The sequence below is a fragment of the Engystomops pustulosus genome, chromosome 4, assembly GCF_040894005.1.
Source record: "Engystomops pustulosus chromosome 4, aEngPut4.maternal, whole genome shotgun sequence".
NCBI classification, from domain to species: domain Eukaryota; kingdom Metazoa; phylum Chordata; class Amphibia; order Anura; family Leptodactylidae; genus Engystomops; species Engystomops pustulosus.
In genome coordinates, this window is record NC_092414.1 from 145,809,699 (window position 1) to 145,832,829 (window position 23,131).

Genomic DNA, 23,131 nt, shown 5'->3' on the forward strand with positions numbered 1-23,131 from the left:
CCGGGGAATGACTCGCTTGACCGCTCTAACTATAGACCTATAGCCCTGTTAAATACAGACTATAAGCTCTTCACAAAAATCCTAGCCAACAGGTTACGACAGTGGCTCCCCCAATTGATCAATAAGGATCAGGTGGGTTTCATCCCCGGCAGACAGGGAGGGGACAACACTAGACGCACCATAAACCTGGTAGGTGCATTTAATCAAACTAAGGGCGAAGCCCTATTGCTAAGCCTAGACGCCGAAAAAGCGTTTGATCGTTTGGGATGGCCCTTTCTATTTCGCACCCTGGAGACGTTTGGGTTTTGCGGCCCCTTCCTAAACGCAGTTAGGGCACTTGACTCAAACCCTTCCGCCTCTATCAAACTGCCCCACGTCCATTCGCCCAGGTTTGAAATTAGAAATGGTACCCGTCAGGGCTGCCCATTATCACCCCTCTTGTTTGTGCTCTGTATCGAGCCCCTTGCTGCGGCTATACGACAATCGACAGACATTCGCCCTCTCACTCTTTGCAGATGACGTCCTCCTGACTCTTACCCAGACCTTGATATCCCTCCCCAATTTACATAAATTACTAGACTACTTCGGCACGCTATCGGGATACAAGGTGAATATGAGCAAAACTGAGGCACTACCTATTAACCTCTCGAAAGATACTCTGGCTCAACTCTGCTCTTCTTTTAATTACAGATGGCAGACATCCGCCCTGACATACCTTGGGGTTAAGATTTCCACCTCCTATAGAACCCTATTTAACCAAAATTTCCCACCCCTCTTCACATCCCTGAGACAGCTCAAAAACAGATGGGATAAACTGCCCCTCTCGTTCTTTGGCAGGATCGCAGCGGTAAAGATGACAATCCTACCAAAACTCTTATACTACTTTGAAACTCTTCCGGTTCCTATCCCCATGCGCATATTAAAGACCTTTCAGAGTTCTTTGCTACAATTCATTTGGAATCATAAACGCCATAGATTTTCTAGGCAAATAATGACCCTGCCAAGGGACAGAGGAGGGCTAGCGCTTCCTGACATGCTCAAATATTTCTGGGCCACACATTTGAGAAGTATACCAGCTTGGTCTACCTTATATGCATATACCAGATGGATGGAGGTGGAGAAATTGTGGAGCGCCCCGATCCACCCCAATGCCTTCCTGTGGGCCACGGCTCCCACCCCGCCACCCTGTAGACTGCTGGGCCCCATGACCCACGCTAGATCAATTTGGGCATGCTGTGCCTCAAAATTCAAATTGCAGTCGGAGCGCTCTCCAATGACTTCCTTCCTCCTTAACCCGAGACTACAGTCCAGCCTAGAGGGACAAATGATCAAGCCATGGCATGACAAATGCTTATTTAGATTTGCAGACATAGTGGATTATCAATGGAGATAATAGACTTCCCAGATCTACAGAACAGGCTTTCCTTACCTTCCTCCTCCCTATTCAGCTATATCAAATCAAATCCTTCCTATTCACTACATATGGGGCAGCAACAGTCTCAATGCCAACCGAGTTTGAAAGACTATGCAAAGCAGGTACCTCTACCGCAGGCCTTATATCAGCAATCTATAGGATATTGTCTGACCCTTACATTAAAGAACCACCCCGTCATAATTATATGATTAAGTGGGAAAATTTCCTTTGCAGATCCCTACCCCCTCTTGTGTGGAACTCCATATGGGATAGAGCAGCTAAGACCTCTCAGTGCATTCAATACAAAGAGAACCAATACAAATTGCTCCTGTTGTGGTACCATACCCCTGCACTTCTTCACCAGATCTACCCGACATCTCCTGATATTTGTTGGAGGTGTGGAGGAGGGGGAGCGGACATACCTCACATTTTTTGGACCTGTGCATCTATTGTCCCTTTTTGGCGCATAGTCGAAAGTCTACTGGAAACAGTACTGGGCAGCAAAATACCCATGGACCCTGCTACGTACTTACTTAACGTCTTTCCTATGGGTCTGCTGAAACAAAAAGCCAAACTTTTATTTCATCTTCTAACAGCGGCAAGATGTCTCATTGCTGCCAAGTGGAAACAAGCTGTACCGCCGTCACGGCTCGATTTAATTACGCGTATTAAGGAAGTAAGAACAATAGAGCACCTGACGGCGCTTTTACAGAATAGAGTTGACAAATTCGATTTGGTTTGGGCTCCCTGGGATAAGTACTGGTCCAACACATCCCAGGTATAAGTCAGCCTCTCTCATTGGCGTGTCCACTCCCCACCTCCACGCGGCAATAGTGAGATCCGAGACCTGTATTACCTTCCCTATTGTTTGTCCCCTTGTCTTGTGATTGTAAGTCTAATGTTTCACCTGAAGACAGGTTTCAGCTATTCAGGGGTTCTAAAGTTTATTATATTTCCTATGTTAGGTCGCAGGCTTAGCCAATTGCCTCTAGCCCCAGAGGGGATATAGAGATTAGGGGAGTAGATTGCACAATGCTAATGCTCTATTATATGTTCCTCTGACATTGATGTACCTATTTAAATGACTATTATTATATGTCTTATGCTATTGTATTCAAAAGAGACAACATTCTTCAATAAAAATACAGTTGTACAACACAATTGATAAGAGAACAAAAATTGTCTGTGGTGGCCACCTGCAAAACCACTCTTTATAGCTGTTGACTTGATAAACACATTCATTTGCACAACAGCTGGATGCAATTCAGAGTCAGTGTTGATTTGTGTGCCACACACACACATACACACAAGCACACATGCAGTCATGCATGTTACACATGTTCTCTGGCAGTTAAGTTAAAAAGTCATACTGTATGCCATAGACTTGCAGAAATGCAGGGCAGGGATGGAAGTCTTTTCCTGGATAACTTGATTGGATCACACTAAATTAGATGGTCATTTTGAGTGGCCTTGGCCACAACAGGAGCCTTGAGTCATGGGTGACATGCTTCCAATATTCTGCTCAGTTGAACAGAAAATCAGTTAATCTACATATAAGTAATGGCAAAAGGTAGTGTTGTGGATGTGTGGGGTTGAGAATACCTGTAGTGGTATTTCACCACATGCTCCTTCCAAGACTGTAGACAGTATGTATTTTGATATAGTCAATTTCTCAGAACAAAATAGCTGGTTTGGGGGCATATATTTTGAAGCAGATGTTTGCCAAAGACTGAATAATATACTATAGTATATGGCTAAATATTAATCAAATGTTTTTCCCATTTTGACTTCATCAAAATTCCTGGCCATAAATAATAAGATGACAAATAATAGACACCATGATGGAAACCACAGGCACTGTTTGTGTTGTTCTCTTATGATGGAACCGGCACTTTGTTTATTATTGTTGTTCTGTTCCTGAGCTAAAGCAGAACAACAGAAATGATTCATGCAGACGGAACAAAGAGATGATGGGGACACTTTTAATTGAAATATCAAATTTAGTGAAATCTATCTGCCAACAATTTTCCATCCTCTGAGAACAACGGTTCATTGATATATTGTAAGAAACAGCCTCTAGACATACAAGTCAAAGAACTGGAAAGATGTAACTAGATAGAGAGGAATGTCTAAATATTAGGCTGTATTTACATGAATGTACATCCACCTGGCCGTAGCCAGGCGGGCATACGTGAGCTACGCTGGAGTGGAGGAGGGGGTGATCCCTCCTCTCTCCATTGAAAATAATGGCGCTAGCTGTAAATATGGCCAAAGCTGGAGCATGATCTATGTTTTTGCACCCACAGAACTGTTTGGTGAGCACACCTTGTGCTCACCAGACCGTTCCCTTTGGCTTTTGCCGTCTATGGGGGATGTATGTATGGCCTGCTCACATTCCAGTGAATTTGGCCTTACTAGATGCGAGCATCTAACTAATGCTGGAAGGGAGCCATAACAGGCAGCCATACACCAGAACTGACAGTGGCCATCAGGTAAAATTATGTCCAGGTGGGTACAATAGGGAGGAAAAAGGAGATTATATAAATCATAGGAAGCAGGCATATTGCAATTGTTCATTTAGGTGTCACAGTCCCCAGTTTATATATCCACCTGGCCTCCATAAGTAAAATTCTCCTATTCCAATCACCTCCCCTTTCTGGATAGGATATCAACACAATGGGGCACATTAACTTGGTATTCATTTGCTGTATAAAAAAATAATTCATTAGAGTCTTGTAAATAAATAAATCATGGGATATATGTATGTAATTCAGCAGTGCTGCACATAAATTAGGTATGCCATGGCTTTTTCATTGTCATTAGGTCTCTGTCACTAATCCCGTCACTATTACCTGTTGGAGCAGCCCACATGGATTGCATCCTAGCCTTTATCTAGTTAATTCATACTTTAATCATTCTAACATCTTATTTCCTAAGCATGTCTAAGAATGTCAGGTACTTGCGTAGCTGATGTCTGTGTCCAGAGCCAGACTGGCCATGTAACCCACCAGAGGAAATCCCGGTGGGTTGACTGATCTGGGGCTGGTATGGGACTGGTGTGGGGCCGATCTAAAAATAATACTCAAATACTCACCTTTTAGATGCTCCCCAGCAGGTCCGCAACTTGATGCATTCTGGCTGGTAGTGACAGGTCCGTGGGCATTAGCGGCACACAGACTATGACATCGGCAAGAGGTCGATGCCATAGTTTGCGCGCCAGCAGCACTGCTGGACAAAATGTATCAAGTAGCGAACCTGCGAGGGGAGCGTTGATAGGTGAGTACATAGGTTATTATTTTTATGTGCTGGGCAGGGGACTGGTTGGCTGTATACTGGGGGAACTGGCTGGCTGTATACTGGGGGACTGGCTATATACTGGGGCTGGATGGCTATATACAGGTGGGGCTGTCTGCTATATACTGGGGGACTGGCTATATACAGGGGGCTAGCAATATATTGGGGACTGGTTGGCTATATACTGGGGAGTCTGGCTGTATACTGGGGGACTGGCTATATACAGGGGCTGATTGGCTATATAAAGGGGACTGGCTAGTTCTATTATAGGGGGCAGTATTATAATAGTTCTATTCCTGTACACAGGAGGCAGTATTATAGTAGTTATATTCTTGTACATAGCAGACAGTATTATAGTATTATATACTTGTACATAAAATGCAGTATTATAATATATTTTACTTAGGGGCAGTATTATAATAGTTTCATTCTTGTTTATCGGAGAAGGTATTGTAGTAGTTTTTTTGTGTATATATGGCAGTATTAAGTTGTGTATTTGTGGAGTTTAGTAACTTGTTTTTGACCTCGGCCACAGAATGGGGCTACTTTTACTGTTTTTTCCAAGGCCACTTTAAATTTCCAGGCCGCCCCTGTCTGTGTCTCTCATATGTGTATAGGAGGAGAGAGCATGTCAGGTACTTGATGTCCTCATAATAATACACTTGTTCTACCCTGTTTTATAATGTAAAGTAAAGCAAAGTACAAAACCACAATTATTTGAAGCACTGATTTATTTATACAGAAGAGAGAGCAAAGTAAGAACTTACTGCAAGACATTTCATAATGCGGTAAATGAAATTACTACATTTTGATCACTAATAAATGTAGTTAAATTTCATATTTAATAACTTTACAAAGATTAAGTCATAGATATTGACTAAATTATTCCAGAAAATCAAAACTGGCTGCATATTGGGAAAAGGAGCACTGGTCAATACCACGTTGAATTCTTCCAAAGCCTTTTTCTCCCCAGCCTTCACTCCAGCTGTGAAGAGAAATAAAGACAGATGTAGACTTCTAACCAGTATCAAACATATACAGGTCAGACTTGACAGAACATACAATGAACAGTAACAAAGAAGTATTTACAATTACGTGGTTGCTTCCATTATTTCCATAGGATTCCATACAGGGGCGGATTAAGAATGCCATGGGCCCTGGGCTGTATGGAAATTATAGCCCCTACACGTCTGGAATTCCCTTCCTTCATATGGTACAACAATCAAGTATCTTGGGGAATGGAGGATGCTTGTGTACGTGTGTATGTAAAAGCACATGAAAGCAGGAGCATGGGTGACATTTGTCAAAATATGTGGGTGGTTTGGGAAGGCCTATGGGTGCATTCACATGCGGTATGCCCGCCGTGTGCTGGAGAGGAGGAGGTGGTCCCTCCTCCCTCCATAGGAAAGAGCGGCGCATGGCCACACACCAGGGAACAGATAGAGCATGTTCTATCTTTTCCTGATGTGCGGCGCCATGCCGCCATTGCCGTCTACGGGGACGTATATGCGTCATGTACGTCCCCGTAGAAGGTGGTATGAATGAACCGTATATTATAATCCACTACTAATTCCATAATATTTATTTGGTAGAAATGGGAAGGTGTGAGTTATTATACATGTCACATTTTATTACACAGACTAGCATAATGGGTAAAATTGATCAATACACTTTGGCCAATCTTTAGCCTGAACAACATATTTATAAAGTTTTTTATTGTTTGGCCTGGTGCATTCCAATTACACTAGATTAACAGACCTCCTTGGGCAGGTGTTTTAAGCTTGGTCTGTAGTATATCATCATCTCATAAGAATTTATTGTGATGGTCAAGGGTCCAACATAGCTACAAATCTATTTGTTTTATAAATGTGGATTAAGATTATATATTAACATAATTTTAATTGATCTCAATATTGCTTTAAAGACCCACAATGTTAATATGATTATTAAGAAATACAAATTGTCACACTACAACCTTGAACCTTTTTTTGCAACTCAGTAGCTAAAATCAGTCAGCAGTGTTGTAATAGACTACAGAACCTTGGAGTTTCCTGAGGAAATTGGCAGGTTTGGCTGACCTTTGTCTAACTTCTATGACCACTTAAAATGTAATAGTTGTAAAAGTTATTTTTGTCACAGGTTTTAAGTACATTATTCCCTCTGGGTCTTATCTTGGGACTCCTTAAACGGTTATTTAAGTCTTTTAAATAATATTTTACACTCACTATTGATGTGCCAGGAAATAAATGGTAAAATGACAGCTCCAAAACATATGCAACAGGAAGTTATCTTTACAATATCATGAGAATACGATCAATGTTCCAACATAGATGCAAACTAGCGATTCAAATATGTGAAAGCGGAGACTTTACTGTGCAGAATATATTATGTCTGATGGCATTAAAAGTACATGGACTATGCAAATTATATGGAAAGAAATAATCTCGCTGGCACAGTATGGTGGGTTGCTGTAGGGGAAGTTGTAGGGGAATAATCAAATAAACCCCCCCCACTTTATTTGACTTAATTTATTGTGTACAATGGACAAGAAGACTGGATGGAATCTGTTCTAATTTTCTGAGTGAAGATCCAATTTATATTTGCTTATTTTATTGCAGAGAGGAAGTTCAAGAAAAGAAAATGTATCAGTGTATTGATAGCACAACAACAACAACAACAGATTTTGTGAATTCAATTTGTGGGTCGAATTTTTCACATGCTGGCTAATGATGTTAAAACATCCCCTCTACTGAGCTGGATATATCTTGCACTGAACGATTTATGCCCCTGGCATACTAACATGGTGTCAAGGTGGCATGAAGGGGAGAATAATCACGATTCATGGTACTGGTGTACAAACACTGACAAATCGCCCCCTTGTATGTCACGTGGTGAATTGATAGAGATATTGCCATATTGGGCATCAGTAAAACAATCCCAACTCTATACACAACATTGCCTCTCTAAAAACTATTCTGTAGAGTTAAAATAAAACATGTCCAGGATCAAAATTTTTGTACCCCAGGTGGGGAAAAACAACTTATATTTACCTCACTTCTTACCACCAGTGTAGTCCAGAGTTTCCCATCACCACTGCTAAACAGAGGCTCCACAATGATGTTACATCCACAGTCATTCAGCCCATGCTGCCTAATACAAGCTGCATCCAGAAACAGATGTATGTGACATCATCGCTGAACTTCTGTATACAAGAAATGCTGGTGGTGGCAGGACATTGTACACTGGACTGGAAGTGAGGAGCACTGGGCTCCTGGACAAATAGTTCATTTTTTTTTTGTTGAAAATGCTCCAAATACATCTTCCAACCTGTGTTCTACTACAATGTAGAGTCAGTGACAGCTGTCTTGTATATACTGCAGTTTTTAACCTGTCATGACTAACATGTGTCCATCCAGTAGCATAACCTTAGAAGTTGCATTAGCAAACTATCAATGGGATTCTGCAAAAAATATAGTGCATTTAAAGGGATATACCCATTTCAGCAAATACATGATATTGTTTGTATAGTGAAAAGTTCTACAATTTCTCAATGAACTTTCTGTATCAATTCCTCATGGTTCTCTAGATTTCTGCTTGCTGTCATTCCATATAAAGCTTCTATGATTACTTCCAGTGGACAGAAATCTGACCATAGTCACACAGGTGCACGGCTCGTTAGTATCAGAGAGTAACCAGAGCTGTGTAATATAATGAGCCGTGCACCTGTGTTACCATGGACAGATTTCTGTCCACTGGTGGTGAACATAGAAGCTTTCTATAGAATGACAGCTAGTAGAGATCTAAAAACCATGAGGAATTTATGCAGAAAGTATATTGGAAAAATGTATAATTTTTCATCATGCACAGAATAACATTAATTTGCTGAATTGAGAATACAGCTCCAAGTCAAAATTTGCATCTGAAATTGACTGTTGATTTTGACTGGATGTGAACACACCCTATTTGTATTCAATCATTGTAGTTAAAAAAAAATGTTCTCAGCTTACCTATTCTTTATTATCCAGTATGGCTGCTCCTCCCCATCGTCATTCTTTTCAGTGCCATATCCCACAGCAATAATTGCATGATTAGCACTTTCTGTACAATCTCCATCATATATTCCTTGTATTAAAAAAAAGCATTTTACACATTTACTTGAGAATTGTATAAAACTGTAGGTTCTCTTATTATTACTAAGGCTTATAACATACACAGACTAGTAACATACTCTTTTGCTTATTGTATTATTTATAAAGCAATTCATTCTATGGTGTTATATATTCAATAAGTTGTTCACATACATTACATTAAGACAACAACAAATGGATTTACGAAGATAGAAAACTATACTGAAAAAGTGGAAGGAGGACCTGCCCGTGAGTGCTGACAATCTATATGGGACAGTTGATAAAGATATGTCGTGTGGGAGTATAGAAGTTGTGTTTTTTGTGTTGCAGGCGATTCTAAACAAATGGGTTTTCAGGTTATTTGTGAAGGTTTCAAAGGTGAGGAACAGTCCGACAAGTTTTGCCAGTGAGTTCCAGAGTATTAGGGATGCAGTAGTCCAGCAATTTTGTGGACATTTTATCTACTTTTCTAAGGCCCCTTCCACACTTGCGTTGCAGATCACGTCAGAGTTTGATCAGGGTGCGATCAGGGTTTGGTCAGTGAAAAACGCACATTTTGCATCAGAGTGCAATCAGTTTTCAGTCAGAGTTTGTTCAGTGTCTCAGTTTTTCATGCGCGTTTTCAATGCAATTTCAATGCGTTTTTCACGCGCAGAAAATGCGCGTGAAATGTACTCAGGACTGAGCTCAATCTTTTCTATGGCAATTGATGCGTGAAAAACGCATCGCACTTGCATTGCACTTGCAAGTGTCTCAGAGTGCGATGCGTTTTTGATGCATCTCCATAGACTTGTATGGTGCGTTTTTTGTGTGCGTGAAAAAAAATCTGAAAAAAAGTCTGAAAAGACCCATTGGTTACAATGGGTCAGAGTGCAATGCAAGTTCTGCGCGTCAAAAGCACGCGCAGAAAACGCGTGTGAAAAACGCAAGTGTGAAAGGGGCCTCAATCTAGGATTGATTGAGTGGTATATGCATGAGTGGTAAATGACAGAATACACCCTCAGTATAGCTATTCAGCATTGAGTATATTCAACTTACAGCATACATTTATATAACATTGCATATTGCTAATCCACTGCTTTCCTATTACATGCTGTCCCCAGGTATCAGAACTTTTCCAGGCGATGATCAGCATCAATATAAAGACAAATGTGTTTCTATGTAAAGGGCTGTCAGTCACTGATAGGACTGCCACGATGACTGGATGGTGTTGCTGTTTTGGCTTGATGACTTGGTGACTTCCAGTTCAGATTTCAGGTTTACATTTCATATGTTCATATGCTCCTATCCCTAAAACTCTCCAGAAGGCCTTTTAAATAATATTTCATGTCTTTACCTGGCTGCTCTTATACATCACTACCATGTATGTCCAATTTTAGTGTGAATGATTTGTTAAAGGGAAGCTTATTGTGTAGAGAAGTTCAGTTTATTATATATATATATGTGTGTGTGTGTGAAAGTTCAAGGCAGCACTGTATAACCAATGAGAATGGGTGCAGGTCCATGGGTTTTCAGGCATAAACCTCACGAGGAAGGTGTGCTACACCAAAACGTCCCCATCTTGAAATACATTTTTCACCTGAATTTTCACTGAAATCTGGTGGCGCTGAATGTTTTTCCTATTTTTATTTGTATATATATCCACCCACAAATATATTGTCCTGCTTGGTTAGTGGAATGAAAGCAGTTGTGTGTCTCCAGGAGTTTGTATGTTTTAGCCGTACAATATTGTTCTCTGGAACCACAGATCAGCTTAATACAAAGAGAACAAATATACATTATGGAAATGACTATAAAGTAGATTATAAATTTACCGTGGCTATAATGCATGAAATCCTCAGTGGTTCCGAAACTAACACTCACAGGCCCCTCTAGTGCCACTGAGGATACAACGCTGTCTTCATCAGGCAGTTGGTAGTATTTGGTTAAATTCAGCTTTATTGCTTTATCTTCATTAAAAGCGCAAGGATTTTGCTTGTTTATAGATAAAATGAGAGAATAATCATGAAAAAAATGTTAACCACTTCATTACCCAGCATTCCCTATTACAGTATTTAGCAGGCAACAGATTTGTTGCAAACATTTTTGTCACTGTACCATGTAATATAGACCTGTGCCACTGTATTTCCTGGCTGACTGCAGTTGTGGTGAAAGTATCATAGTGAGCTAGTATACATTGAACTGGAGCACTGCTATACCGATTTCACAAAGGTCAATACATAAATTCACTCATAAGCCCCTGGACAGGCATAATGTATTGGTGGTTCAATACTTAACTTACGTACTACTGAATCTAGGAATAATATAAATACATACCTTCTCTTGATATTCATAATCTTCAGCTCTCATGACTCCATGATGTGTTACATATTTAAGTGCATAAGCTGGGATTCCTCCACAACATGCCTCTTCTGCACCATCACAGTCCACCAGCTGCTGTTCACTCAGTTTTATCAGTTTCTGGTTCTGAATGCACATTCGGGATTCTACTACACCCACCTTAAAAAGAATTAAATAACTATTTTCTCATGCAAAGAAGAGGGCACAAATGCTGTCAACATATGTTGATAATACATAGAATACTTACTGTTGAAAATGCCCAACAAGATCCACAAAGCCCTTGATTCTTTGGTTCTGTCACACATTTGGAGTCTCTCCAGTCAACATGTTCCGGTAGACCTTCTCTAAGTCCATAGCTATGAACTGGAGCTTCGATTTTGTTACCATTTGGCATTAAGCAGTTCTTCTTCTTGATTTCTTGAGGGGTCTAGTGTACAGTTAGAAAACAAACACAAAATTTTCACTACTTACCGTCAATGATTAGAAATAGTAATGTTTACATCCAAAAGCTGAAATCCCTTAGAACCACATACATAGCACTAGAGATATTTCCTTGACATCAGATTCTCCTCTTTAAAGGAAACCTACCACTTAGTATGGCAGGGGTAAGCTGTAAGTACCGAGCACCAGCTCAGGGTGAGCTGGTGCCGGTACTTACTTTCGTTAGTGTTAAAACCGCGGTATCGCGGTTTTAACACTTTTTAAACTTTAGGGCAGAAGACACTTCGGCGCTGCGTGCGCACGATCGTGCGCGCGCCTCCATAGGAAATAGCGGAGATGTTGCGCGCGCACGGTCGCGCGCAGCGCCGAAGCCCCTTCTGCCCTAAAGTTTAAAAAGTGTTAAAACCGCGATACCGCGGTTTTAACACTAACGAAAGTAAGTACCGGCACCAGCTCACCCTGAGCTGGTGCTCGGTACTTACAGCTTACCCCTGCCATACTAAGTGGTAGGTTTCCTTTAAGGAGCTGTGCCATGGTCATGTAATTAAAACAGGTTTAGGTGTTTAAATGACTGGGTAGGATTCACTAAATGATATGTTAAACAATTCTGGCACAGTTTACACCAGCATCTGGTAATACAGGAATTGCATCATGTTTAATAAGTTTTTAAGACCTAGTTGAGATGGTGGATCCAGACAGATAACCATCCTTTTGAACATGCCCTATATTCTGTATAAACTCTGCACATATTCCAATAAAATATTCAGGATTTCAGTCACAAATCTGTATACATTTTACTCCTCAATCAACAAGAAGTGTTGCTTAGCAAAAAGGGCACCATCGAAAATGTAAAACTGTGTAGCAACAGGTTTAGGCACAAAAGTGTTCCAAGATAAAAATTTATTAATCGTGGATAGAAGTTTGCGGATGTCGACAAACTCATTCTTAATGTTGCATTAAGGTGTTAAGATATTGGACCCATTGGACCCAAGTACACAATATTGGTTGAGGCCTCAGTGCTCACACCTCCCATCTCTACCCTACTGAAACGGGCCACAAACATTCCCCTTCTTGCGGCCTGTTTCAGTACATGGTCATGTATATGAGGCCTAATAAACACGTCCAAACATTTTTATTAAATAAATGAATTAGTCCCCTTTCTTAATTTGTATACAAACTTACAATATCTGCAAAGTGATTCATTGCCATCCAGTATGTAGAAAGACCTTGGTCAGCACGTTTATTGTGTTCCTGCACCTTATGCCATGTTTTTTCCCACATTTTTCTGCGGAGTAACTCTTCACTTGTAGATGAATAATTCTTATCTGTCATAAAATTATCATTTTAAATGACTGTTACAAACAAAACAGAAAATTATATCCAATAGATAGTAGTAGTAGTTTTATACAGTACACATTAGATATATAATACATTGGGGGCATGTATCTTAGTCTTTTGTAGTTCTTTTTTGCACCTTAAGTATGATCATATCTTTTTTGTTGTGATGCATGTTTATTTTTTCCTATGTTTGCAGGTGCAACTTTTGGCTTTTTTTAGACTTTTTGTTACAAATATCTCAAATTCACATGAACACAAGCCATGTAAGGAGGTTATGTAAAGGAGAGTTACACTACAGAAAATTTGGGATTTGAGGTCATGGACTGCATTTTTAAGCACTCTCTGCACACCCCAGGGAGATGCCAACATATCAGGGTGTGGTCACACTTGGGGTTTGGGATGCGTTTTTTCAAAAAAGCATGGACTGCATTTCTAAGCACTCTATGCACACAAAAACAGATGTGTTTCTGCAATGCTTTTTAAAACTCAATGTATACACCTTGTGTGAACTCAGCCTTTATGCATGTCAGCTAATTCTTATTTACATGTTAAAATAGGGTCCAAGAAAATAAAAACCTTCCTTTACACCTGCACTGGACCAGGTGCACATTTGCGCCTAAAAGGTTGCAAAAGTAAGCAAAAAAAGTGAAAAGTCGCATGGAGCATCTGGAAGATAAAGATACACAAGACGCACTGCACTAGGTACAGACAAAGGTGTGCTTGAGAAACAACATCAAAAGTCGTAGTGAAAAGTCGCAAAAGCACAAAAAGTCACAAAAAAGAAAGAAAAAACAAGCAAAAATAAACGTGAAGAAACAATATTTGCTCATCATAAATGTCATGGATATGCTTCACAAAAGCCAACAAATTCTTAGATCACTTACTGTACTTTGTCTTCCACATACTCCATTCTTGATCAAAGAAGGTAGAAGCCCAAGTACAAATGAGGATAGTGGCAAAAATAAACAGGCTTCTATTCAGATTCATCCTGAAAGCGAACAAACATTTATAAAGCACTGATACATGTGATAGGTTTACTAGCATCTTATATTAAGCAATGCAGGTATACTATAATGTAAAGAAAATGACCTAAAAATCTGCATGATAAATAGTACATATTCTTTGTAAGAATTTCACCATATTATGTTCCACTGACCTGACAGATGTGCTGTTATATATGAATGTAAAACGCTGTCAATAATACGCTATATATATACAAATGTACTAGCTGAATTTTCAGAATGATCAGATTATTCTAACTGAATCTTACAACCACTATGACCATGTGACTAGCTGATTACTGGAAACTGATAAGGGGATAAGACAAGCAATGTATAGTTAGGGGTTTTTCAGTTATTGTCTTATCATGGAGGCAACCATTGGGAATCTACCTCTGGTTCTACTAAAAAAGTAGATAGCAGACAGTAGATTTCCTTTAGTCTTTACTTTATATGATGATATATGTTTATTCATAGTTGCAGTGATGATGCATGCATGTACTGCACCAGATACATGTACACCATGTCATTACTGCAGGATAAGTAGAAGACTGTCAACATTAGAGGGGTGATTAGTTACTAGGTGTGTATATACTGTCATTCTCTTTCCTGCTTATAATGAAAACATACATATTGTCTGAAAAAAAACTTCACATTGCCATCATCCTAGAATAAATACAAGTTATTATAAGACTAGTACAAGAGGTCCCAGCACAGCATTAATGGCGAAGGAAGTTGCTGATTACTCAAATCTTATTTATTGTATCCAAAAAAGCCGACCAATGCCTTTGACTTTCTGATGCTTATCATTCCTATATGTTGTAATGCACTACAATAAAGAGGATCTGAGTTATCACTCACTTTCCAAGCCATTAATGCTGTTCTGGGACCTGTTATACTATCTACATTAGAGTTTGATGGACATCAAGGATACATACCATTCACCAATGAGATCTTAAAGGCGAACAGATCACTGTGGTTTGGGTGAGCTGAATAGCTATGTTTATGTGGTTATTTTAAGACTAGGTCAACACCACATTGTGCTACCTATTAAAGGTACTAATTTGTCAAATCTATCTTTTAGGCCAACCACAAGTAACATTGCTGAGGAGAATGTGACCCACTAGCTTTCGGAATTTCTTTGGCATATTCCTTATTCTTATTCCCAGCAAGGCTAGCAAGGGTTTTGGAAAAAGCCCAAGCTTTGTTAGTCTAGAGCACACAGCAAATACAGTTTTCCAGAACAAATTCAGTTCTTTACATTCCCAAAAGACATGGTGAATGGTGCCCTCCTCGCCACACTTTCTCCAACAGACACTAGAAAAGGTTTTAGCCAATCTACTGGGAATCAAGTACATCCTTGTTACAAACACATTTATGCACTTTTACATTCATGCAGACCATTTGCTGTTGACCACATGGAAGTAGACAGCATGAAGCTAGAGAAGAGAGATTCCTAGTCCTGCCATCCCCTCCCTCGACATTTCTTGTCTGAGCTCCTAGCTCAGCTGTGAACCAATATATACATATTATGCTGTACAATGTCCAGTATAATATATATATAATGTTGCACATCCTCCATTAGTTAGTGTGGCAAGTTGGATGCTGGGGACCCCTGACACTGTGGGCCCCATAGCAGCTGCTATGGCTGCTACCTCTGTAGGTACGCCCTTGCTCGCTAAGTGAGATGCTTTTGAGGCCCAATATATAGCTTGCTATCACTTTATGCTGGTGAATTTCCTGCCTAACACTCTTTGCCACTTAGCGATTGAAAGGATTGGTTGTGGATATTGAGACCCTCTAAGCAACCCTTATGTCAACCTCATGATCTTGTAGGATTTACTATTTTGTGTCTCTAAGAGTTTTTCTATTTGATCAGACATGTCGACCTTTGGGATTTTTAGTATTTGGAGAAATGGCTTAATCTAGGAATATAAAAGAAAGTCAGAGGCATTTAGAGAATATAAATCCCTAAGTTGTTGAAAGGACCCAAAATTATTCCTTTGAACAACTCGCTAACTGTCTGAATCATCTTCTACAGCCAGTGCTGGATAGATAAGCTTGGATTTTAGAACCTTAAAGGGGTATTCTGGGAATATAAACGTCTGATACAAAAACCCATAATGTTATAAATAAATGTAACAAAACTTAATGTCATTAGTCACAAAATGGAGTTTAGATAGTTTGATTTTATGATTCACAAAATTTTATGGTCTCTCTAAAGTTATCACCAAGATGGCTGCCACTGGAAACTACAGGTCCCAAGATCCATTAGTTCTCAGTTACTCCTCCTCCCTCTTATGCTCTGCTCCCAGTGATGATCCAACAGGTTTTCTTGCTCTGTTACCATAGTAATGATGTGTAAATGCCCTCACCACAACACTGGCCATACTGGATGCACTGCAACCAACCAACTACAGCCAAACCTAGTGGTGATCACATGACCTGCCCAGGCAGGTGCAGGACATGTGATGTGGACATGTGACCAGCGGCCATCTTCTGTCCTGTGTATGCTCTGTAACGGACCACGCAGAGGAAATTAACGGACTGATTAAAGGGCCGGTAGCATTTTAATTCTTCATTACATGTCATCAGCATTTTTCTGCTAAGGGGAGCAAAATTTTAAATAACTAATAACATATAAGCTTATATTTTAAGGACGCATTTGTATATGAATTATGCTGATTCCTAGAATACCCCTTTAAGGGAAGCCAGGGGTAAAGGAGTAGCTTACACTAATGAGGAGAGAGAACGAGCAAATGAATTAGTGTAACATACAATGTTGGGGTGGAATGAGGTGGATAGCGAAAGAGTCTGAGAGGTGTCCATTCACTAAAATTCTAGCAGACAGCATTGTATAAAGGACCCTGATTGCCCTCAATATAGGACCCTCAAACCTGTATTTATCTAACATGTAGACTGCAAAGACCCAATGAATCCTGTCAATTGCCTTCTCTGAATCCAAACTAAGGAGCAGAGAAGGCAATCGAGAAGCCTCCATAGCATAGACCAGACTCAGAACCCTACTGTTGCCACCCAGGTACTGCCTACCTTTTGTTAAACCAACCTACTCAGTATGAATTAGGCCTGGTAACACCCAAAGCACTCTTTTTGCTAGTAATTTCACATAAAGTTTTGTGTCTTAGAACTGAAATCAGACAAAAATTTGTCAGGGTTGTGGGGTTGTTATCTGGTTTAGGCAGGGTTACGGTAGTAGCCTTCACCCTAACTGGGGGGAGGGACCCAGTAATCATGACTCTATTAAATGACTTTGACATGTATGGCTCCAAAATATGGTGGAATGTTTTATAGTACTCATAGCCGACCCATCCGGCCCTGGGGCCTTATTCTTTGGGGGACAACTTTATTGTACACTCAAACTCCGATAGGGTGATAGGGGAATTTAAAGTCTTCAGTTATTCTGAGGTTACAGCAGTTAGGTGGATTTTGTTGAGATATACACTCACTGGCCACTTTATTAGGTACACCATGCTAGTAACGGGTTGGACCCCCTTTTGCCTTCAGAACTGCCTCAATTCTTCGTGGCATAGATTCAACAAGGTGCTGGAAGCATTCCTCAGAGATTTTGGTCCATATTGACATGATGGCATCACAAAGTTGCCGCAGATTTGTCGGCTGCACATTGATGATGCGAATCTCCCGTTCCACCACATCCCAAAGATGCTCTATTGGATTGAGATCTGGTGACTGTGGAGGCCATTTGAGTACAGTGAACTCATTGTCATGTTCAAGAAACCAGTCTGAGATGATTCCAGCTTTATGACATGGCGCATTATCCTACTGGTAGTCATCAGATGTTGGGTACATTGTGGTCATAAAGGGATGGACATGGTCAGCAACAACACTCAGGTAGGCTGTGGCGTTGCAACGATGCTCAATTGGTACCAAGGGGCCCAAAGAGTGCCAAGAAAATATTGCCCACACCATGACACCACCACCACCAGCCTGAACCGTTGATACAAGGCAGGATGGATCCATGCTTTCATGTTGTTGATGCCAAATTCTGACCCTACCATCCGAATGCCCTACCATCGCAGCAGAAATCGAGACTCATCAGACCAGCCAACGTTTTTCCAATCTTCTACTGTCCAATTTCGATGAGCTTGTGCAAATTGTAGCCTCAGTTTCCTGTTCTTAGCTGAAAGGAGTGGCACCCGGTGTGGTCTTCTGCTGCTGTAGCCCATCTGCCTCAAAGTTCGACGTACTGTGCATTCAGAGATGCTCTTCTGCCTACCTTGGTTGTAACGGGTGGCGACTTGAGTCACTGTTGCCTTTCTATCAGCTCGAACCAGTCTGCCCATTCTCCTCTGACCTCTGGCATCAACAAGGTATTTCCGCCCACAGAACTGCCACTCACTGGATGTTTTTTCTTTTTCGGACCATTCTCTGTAAACCCTAGAGATGGTTGTGCGTGAAAATCCCAGTAGATCAGCAGTTTCTGAAATACTCAGACCAGCCCTTCTGGCACCAACAACCATGCCACGTTCAAAGGCACTCAAATCACCTTTCTTCCCCATACTGATGCTCGGTTTGAACTGCAGGAGATTGTCTTGACCATGTCTACATGCCTAAATGCACTGAGTTGCCGCCATGTGATTGGCTGATTAGAAATTAAGTGTTAACGAGCAGTTGGACAGGTGTACCTAATAAAGTGGCCGGTGAGTGTAAATCAATATTGGCCTGGTTGGGGGGTATTAGTATTATCTTTCAAATTTCTCAGAGAAAGATTTGGATATATTAGAGATGTTGTTGGAGGGTGTTTCTTTTATTGGGAGCTGGGTTGAGCGATATATATAAATATATAGGAATGAAATTGAGGTTTTTGGAGGTTTAACCCTTTAGGTCAGTGGTGGCGAACCTATGGCACGGGTGCCAGAGGTGGCACACAGAGCCTTTTCCATGGGCACTCAGACCATCACCTCAGGACAGAGTTCACCCAACACTGAACCCTGCAGTCCCAGGCAAATTAAGGGATGCTGCTCTCTCAGTGCTATTCGACACTTCATTGGCTGTTTGAAACTGTGGGAAAAGTGAGAAGGTTTTAACAGAACTGCATTATCTTTGGAGGTCATCATGCTGGACCTGACCATTCTTACTTTACAAAGAGACCCTGGAGAGAAGCTACAATGATAATCTGAATTTGTCCTCCTTCTTTGAACTGGTGGCCTCAGGCGGCTGATACAATTGAAAGATATGAAAGAACAGGTAGCAATAAGTTACTGCTTAAATTTTCATATTGGCACTTCAAGGTAAATAAGTGGATTTCGGTTGTAGTTTGGTCTCTAAAAGGTTCGCCATCACTGCTTTAGGTCATCAACCTGCTCGGTTTATTAAAGGAGGAATAGTAGGGCGCTTTAGTTGCCAAAAGGTCCCTTGCGAGCAGTTATTAGGGTCATCTATACGTTGGGACAATATTTCTGTTGTAGAGAATTCTCGAGGGACAATTTGCCTTTCCCATGCTTTTTTATGCTGAGCACTGATTTGCGTCAGGGTACCCCTCACTGTTATTTTATGGGCTTCTGCTGTGATTTTATCAACATTGTTGGTGGTGAAGAATTTCCTCATGTCTCTCTCAATGCTGTTTTTAGAAGATGGTAAATGAAAAAGATATGAGGAATATCTTCAAATATTGGTGGTTAAAATGTAAGGGGCCAATAGATAAATAAGAGAGTGGTCAGACCATGTGGTTGTCTCCACTTCTGTGGAGGTCATATAAACCTTCTTGTACCAACCATAGGCCATCAGAAGGCGGAGATAACCTGCCCAATAAAGATCACATTCCCCATCACCTTCACCCGTACTATCTTCTGCACTTGAATAAGAAATCGAATCTGCAAGGAATTTGGGCTCTGAAAGTTAAAAATTGACAGATTCACCCCCTTAATCTCTTGTGAACCACGAAAATCCAAGTATCTCTCAATGCCACTTTTGTGACTGTATTTGCTAGGAATATATGTGGAAACTTTAAATGGGAGAATTTGGGACTCTTATTGTTAGCAAAATGAGTGTCTTGTAGGCAGACAATGTCCGCTTTACCCTTTAAAACATCTTTCTATACTGAGTATAGCAAATTGAGACCCTTTGAGCTAAGACTCACCAACATTGTATGTGGGAACTTGTGGACCATAAAATTAACTTGATACTTGTGATTACCCTGTAGCTGATATATTATCCTGCCCTAAACTAACAACATCAACAACACATAAGAACAGTGAAGCCTAGTGGCAATGTAGGGGATTCTTGGATCTTCCTGCCACCTTCACCTAGATGCTTCATCAAAAACTGAGGAAAAAAAGATGTGGCACCCAGAAGGAGATCCAAAGGGCAATCATAGGAACAATGTGGAGGTAGAGTCTCTTGGAGAACACATCTGCGAAGTCCATATACGGAGCGGGAATTCTCTGCAGAGATTTGTGAGACAACGTAGAAGTCCTGACAGGTAGTGGATGAAGGACCCGCATACAATGTGAGGAACAATCCGGACCCCAACAGAGAATCTCCCCAGAAGACCAGTCCAGAACAGGGGCATGAAGCTGCAACCAGGGGAGACCCAGCAGAAGAGCAGATGTGCTTTTGGGCAGCACAAAAAAAGAAAGTCTCTCTTGATGTAGGGCACCAACTTGCAGAAGCAGGGGTTGCGTGCGAAACCAGATGGACACGGAGAGAATCTGACCATTGACCGAGGCAATGGACAATGGCTTCTCGAGACGAACCACCGGGAAGTGATGCTGAGAGAACAGGGCAGCATCCACAAAGTTTGCTTTAGAGCCCGAATCCAGGAAGGCAGAAACCTGGATCTGGATACCGGTGCCAGCGCTCAGGAGCACGGGAAGAGTCAGATGTGGAGAAGCTGTACTTACACCTAGGGACGCCTCTCCCAAGAAGCCTAGGTGCTGGTGTTTCCCAGAGGCTGGAGAGGTCTTTGAAAGGCAGGAGCCAGGCGAGGAAAACGTCTTACCCGGGCTTGAGGGTGCTCGGTGCGGAGTTCCTTGGTGTGTTCCTTGAACCGAACATCAATCCGAGTGGCCAGTGTGTTTAGACCATTCAGAGTTGACGGCAGGTCAGCGATGAGGGCTGCATCGTTCCAGGCAAGTTCAGAGGCCAGGGTGCGGAACTGAACCGCATACTCTCCCACAGACGAGCTGCCTTGGTGCAGGTTCAGTAAAGCAGTCTCGACAGTAGAGGCCCGTGCAGGTTCTTCAAATACAGCCCGGACTCTGCCAGAAAAGCCGTGAGAGTAGCCTTAGTCGGGGTTCAGCAGCAGGAGGACAGACTGGACCGACAGGGGTCGCGGGAGCGGACACAGGAGCCTGTTGCTGTTGCTGGGCGGCTAGCAGCTGTTGCAGCATGGTGGTGACTTGATCCAGATGTTCACGCTGAGCGGAAATCTCCTGGGATTGCTGGACCACAATGGCGGCAAAGTTAGGACGAGTAGGAAGCGGAACCTCGGCGGGATCCATGGCTGGATGTTACTGTCAGGATTCGGGGTGTGTGAATCCCCTGGACCACCACGGGAGGTGGTACCAGACGACACCTGGGACCGGAGTCCAAGTGGAACCTGGTCTTCACCAGAGCCCGCCGCAAAGCGGGTTGGACTTGCTGCGGCAGGATACCACCAGGTTGTTCCACAGGTGCGACTAGCCCGCGGTGGCAGCCGAGGTCTAGGTACCTTAACAGGAGTCTCGTGGTCGGGTCCAGGCACAGGGTCAAGGCAGGCGGAAGAGATGCAAGGTCCAATCCGGGGTCAGCAATGGGAGGTCCAGGCAGAAGGGGACGGGAACACAGGCACAGGAACACAGCAACACGGAGGAACACAGGGCAGGGAGGAACGCTGGAGGACACAGGAATGCAGGAATACTTGCAAGGAAGCTTTCTCTTAGGCTGTGAGGCTCAAAGATCCGGCAAGGGTCACAGGAAGGGGCAGAAACTTATATCAGGCCAGCGCCAGGTGAGCAGGGCCCGGGACCGGGGGCAGCAGCAGGAACACGGGTGCGCCCGCGATCAGGCTTGACAGGCCGATTTAGACCGAAACGTCGCTAGAAATTTTTTTGATCTGTTGTTGCATTGTATGATTCTTGCAACTTTTGGTGGAGCTGTTAATACCGATTATGTGAATTAAAAGAAAAACATAAAAACCAACATACGTTCTTCTCTATTTCAAAGTTCAAGCAACATCCCAGTTCCCAAGAAGCCACCAATGGTTGGCCCTCCTCTGGGTGTACAAGCGAGTGGATAAAGCCATCCTTTCCAACCAGTAATTTCAGGGGGAAACCCCACTTGTATACTAAGTTGTCTGCACTTAATATTGCTGTATTCGGCCCAAACTTCTTCCATGCCTGAAGGGTAGCCTGTGAGCAATCAACAAAAAAACTGAATGTCAGTACTTGTCCAGAAACAGCACAACTACACCCAGGCTTGGCGCTGACTAGGTAAGTGGTGGAGAACTCTCCCTGCGGGCTAAGGCCCTGCCTACAGCAGATACACCACCCTAACAAGGGAGAACCCACTATCAGGAACCTAACTGACAGTGCTTGAGTGACCCAACAAGATGACAGGGAAGACTTACTCTGTCTGGCAGCTGCTGGATGGTGGAGCGGACAGGTAACAGGAATACTGAGATAGACCAGTGCACAGAAATATAACACAGGTCTGAGACAGGGAAAGCAGGATAACACCGGAAGAGACACAACACTGAGGGCACACAACAGAGAAAGACAAGCAGAGTCGGACAGAACCAAGAGCACAAGATACACAGATTAAACTGAATAACCTGCAAGGTTTGATGGGACTGGGTAGGTATAAGGAAGTTCCCAGAAACGCCTCCAGCAGCACACTGGGGGAACTGTCCATCAGGGTAGTAACCCTTGCTGGGCAGGACTGAAATGCAAGGAGCAGGGTGTGGCTCAGTTAATCCAAACACAAACACTAAGCCACAGTTCACACACAAATTTTTAGATTAGATTAGGTAGGGATGGGAGTTTGCGAGAGGTGAACTTAAACTGTTGGTTATCATGAAAAGAATGCAGGCTGGGGATGGCCTCTCTGCAAATTATCTGGGATTGATTTGGTCTTGGGCAGCCTTTGGGCTGTATCTATCAGGCATCCCTATTTCGTTACCTTCGGTAGGACTGCAGAAATAAGCTCCGAGACATAGGCAC

At 42.1% G+C, this 23,131-nt stretch overlaps 1 protein-coding gene across 4 annotated transcripts; it reads right to left on the bottom strand.

Moving 5' to 3' along the window:
* Nucleotides 1-5,421: 5,421 nt before the first annotated feature.
* On the bottom strand, nucleotides 5,422-22,838 carry LOC140127372 (cathepsin L-like proteinase). 4 transcript variants are annotated; one of them, XM_072147984.1, is made up of 8 exons: nucleotides 22,744-22,838; nucleotides 13,839-13,942; nucleotides 12,799-12,941; nucleotides 11,423-11,602; nucleotides 11,152-11,334; nucleotides 10,650-10,809; nucleotides 8,716-8,830; nucleotides 5,422-5,693 (listed from the first exon to the last, which is right to left on the bottom strand). In XM_072147984.1, the coding sequence occupies exons 1-8, from the start codon at nucleotides 22,821-22,823 to the stop codon at nucleotides 5,591-5,593; spliced, it is 1,068 nt and encodes a 355-aa protein (XP_072004085.1). In that variant the 5' UTR covers nucleotides 22,824-22,838; the 3' UTR covers nucleotides 5,422-5,590. The 4 variants fall into 4 exon arrangements, with proteins under 4 accessions (XP_072004085.1, XP_072004088.1, XP_072004087.1 ...); XM_072147987.1 differs by lacking the exon at nucleotides 22,744-22,838 and adding an exon at nucleotides 22,540-22,733; XM_072147986.1 differs by lacking the exon at nucleotides 22,744-22,838 and adding an exon at nucleotides 14,111-14,162.
* Nucleotides 22,839-23,131: the final 293 nt, after the last annotated feature.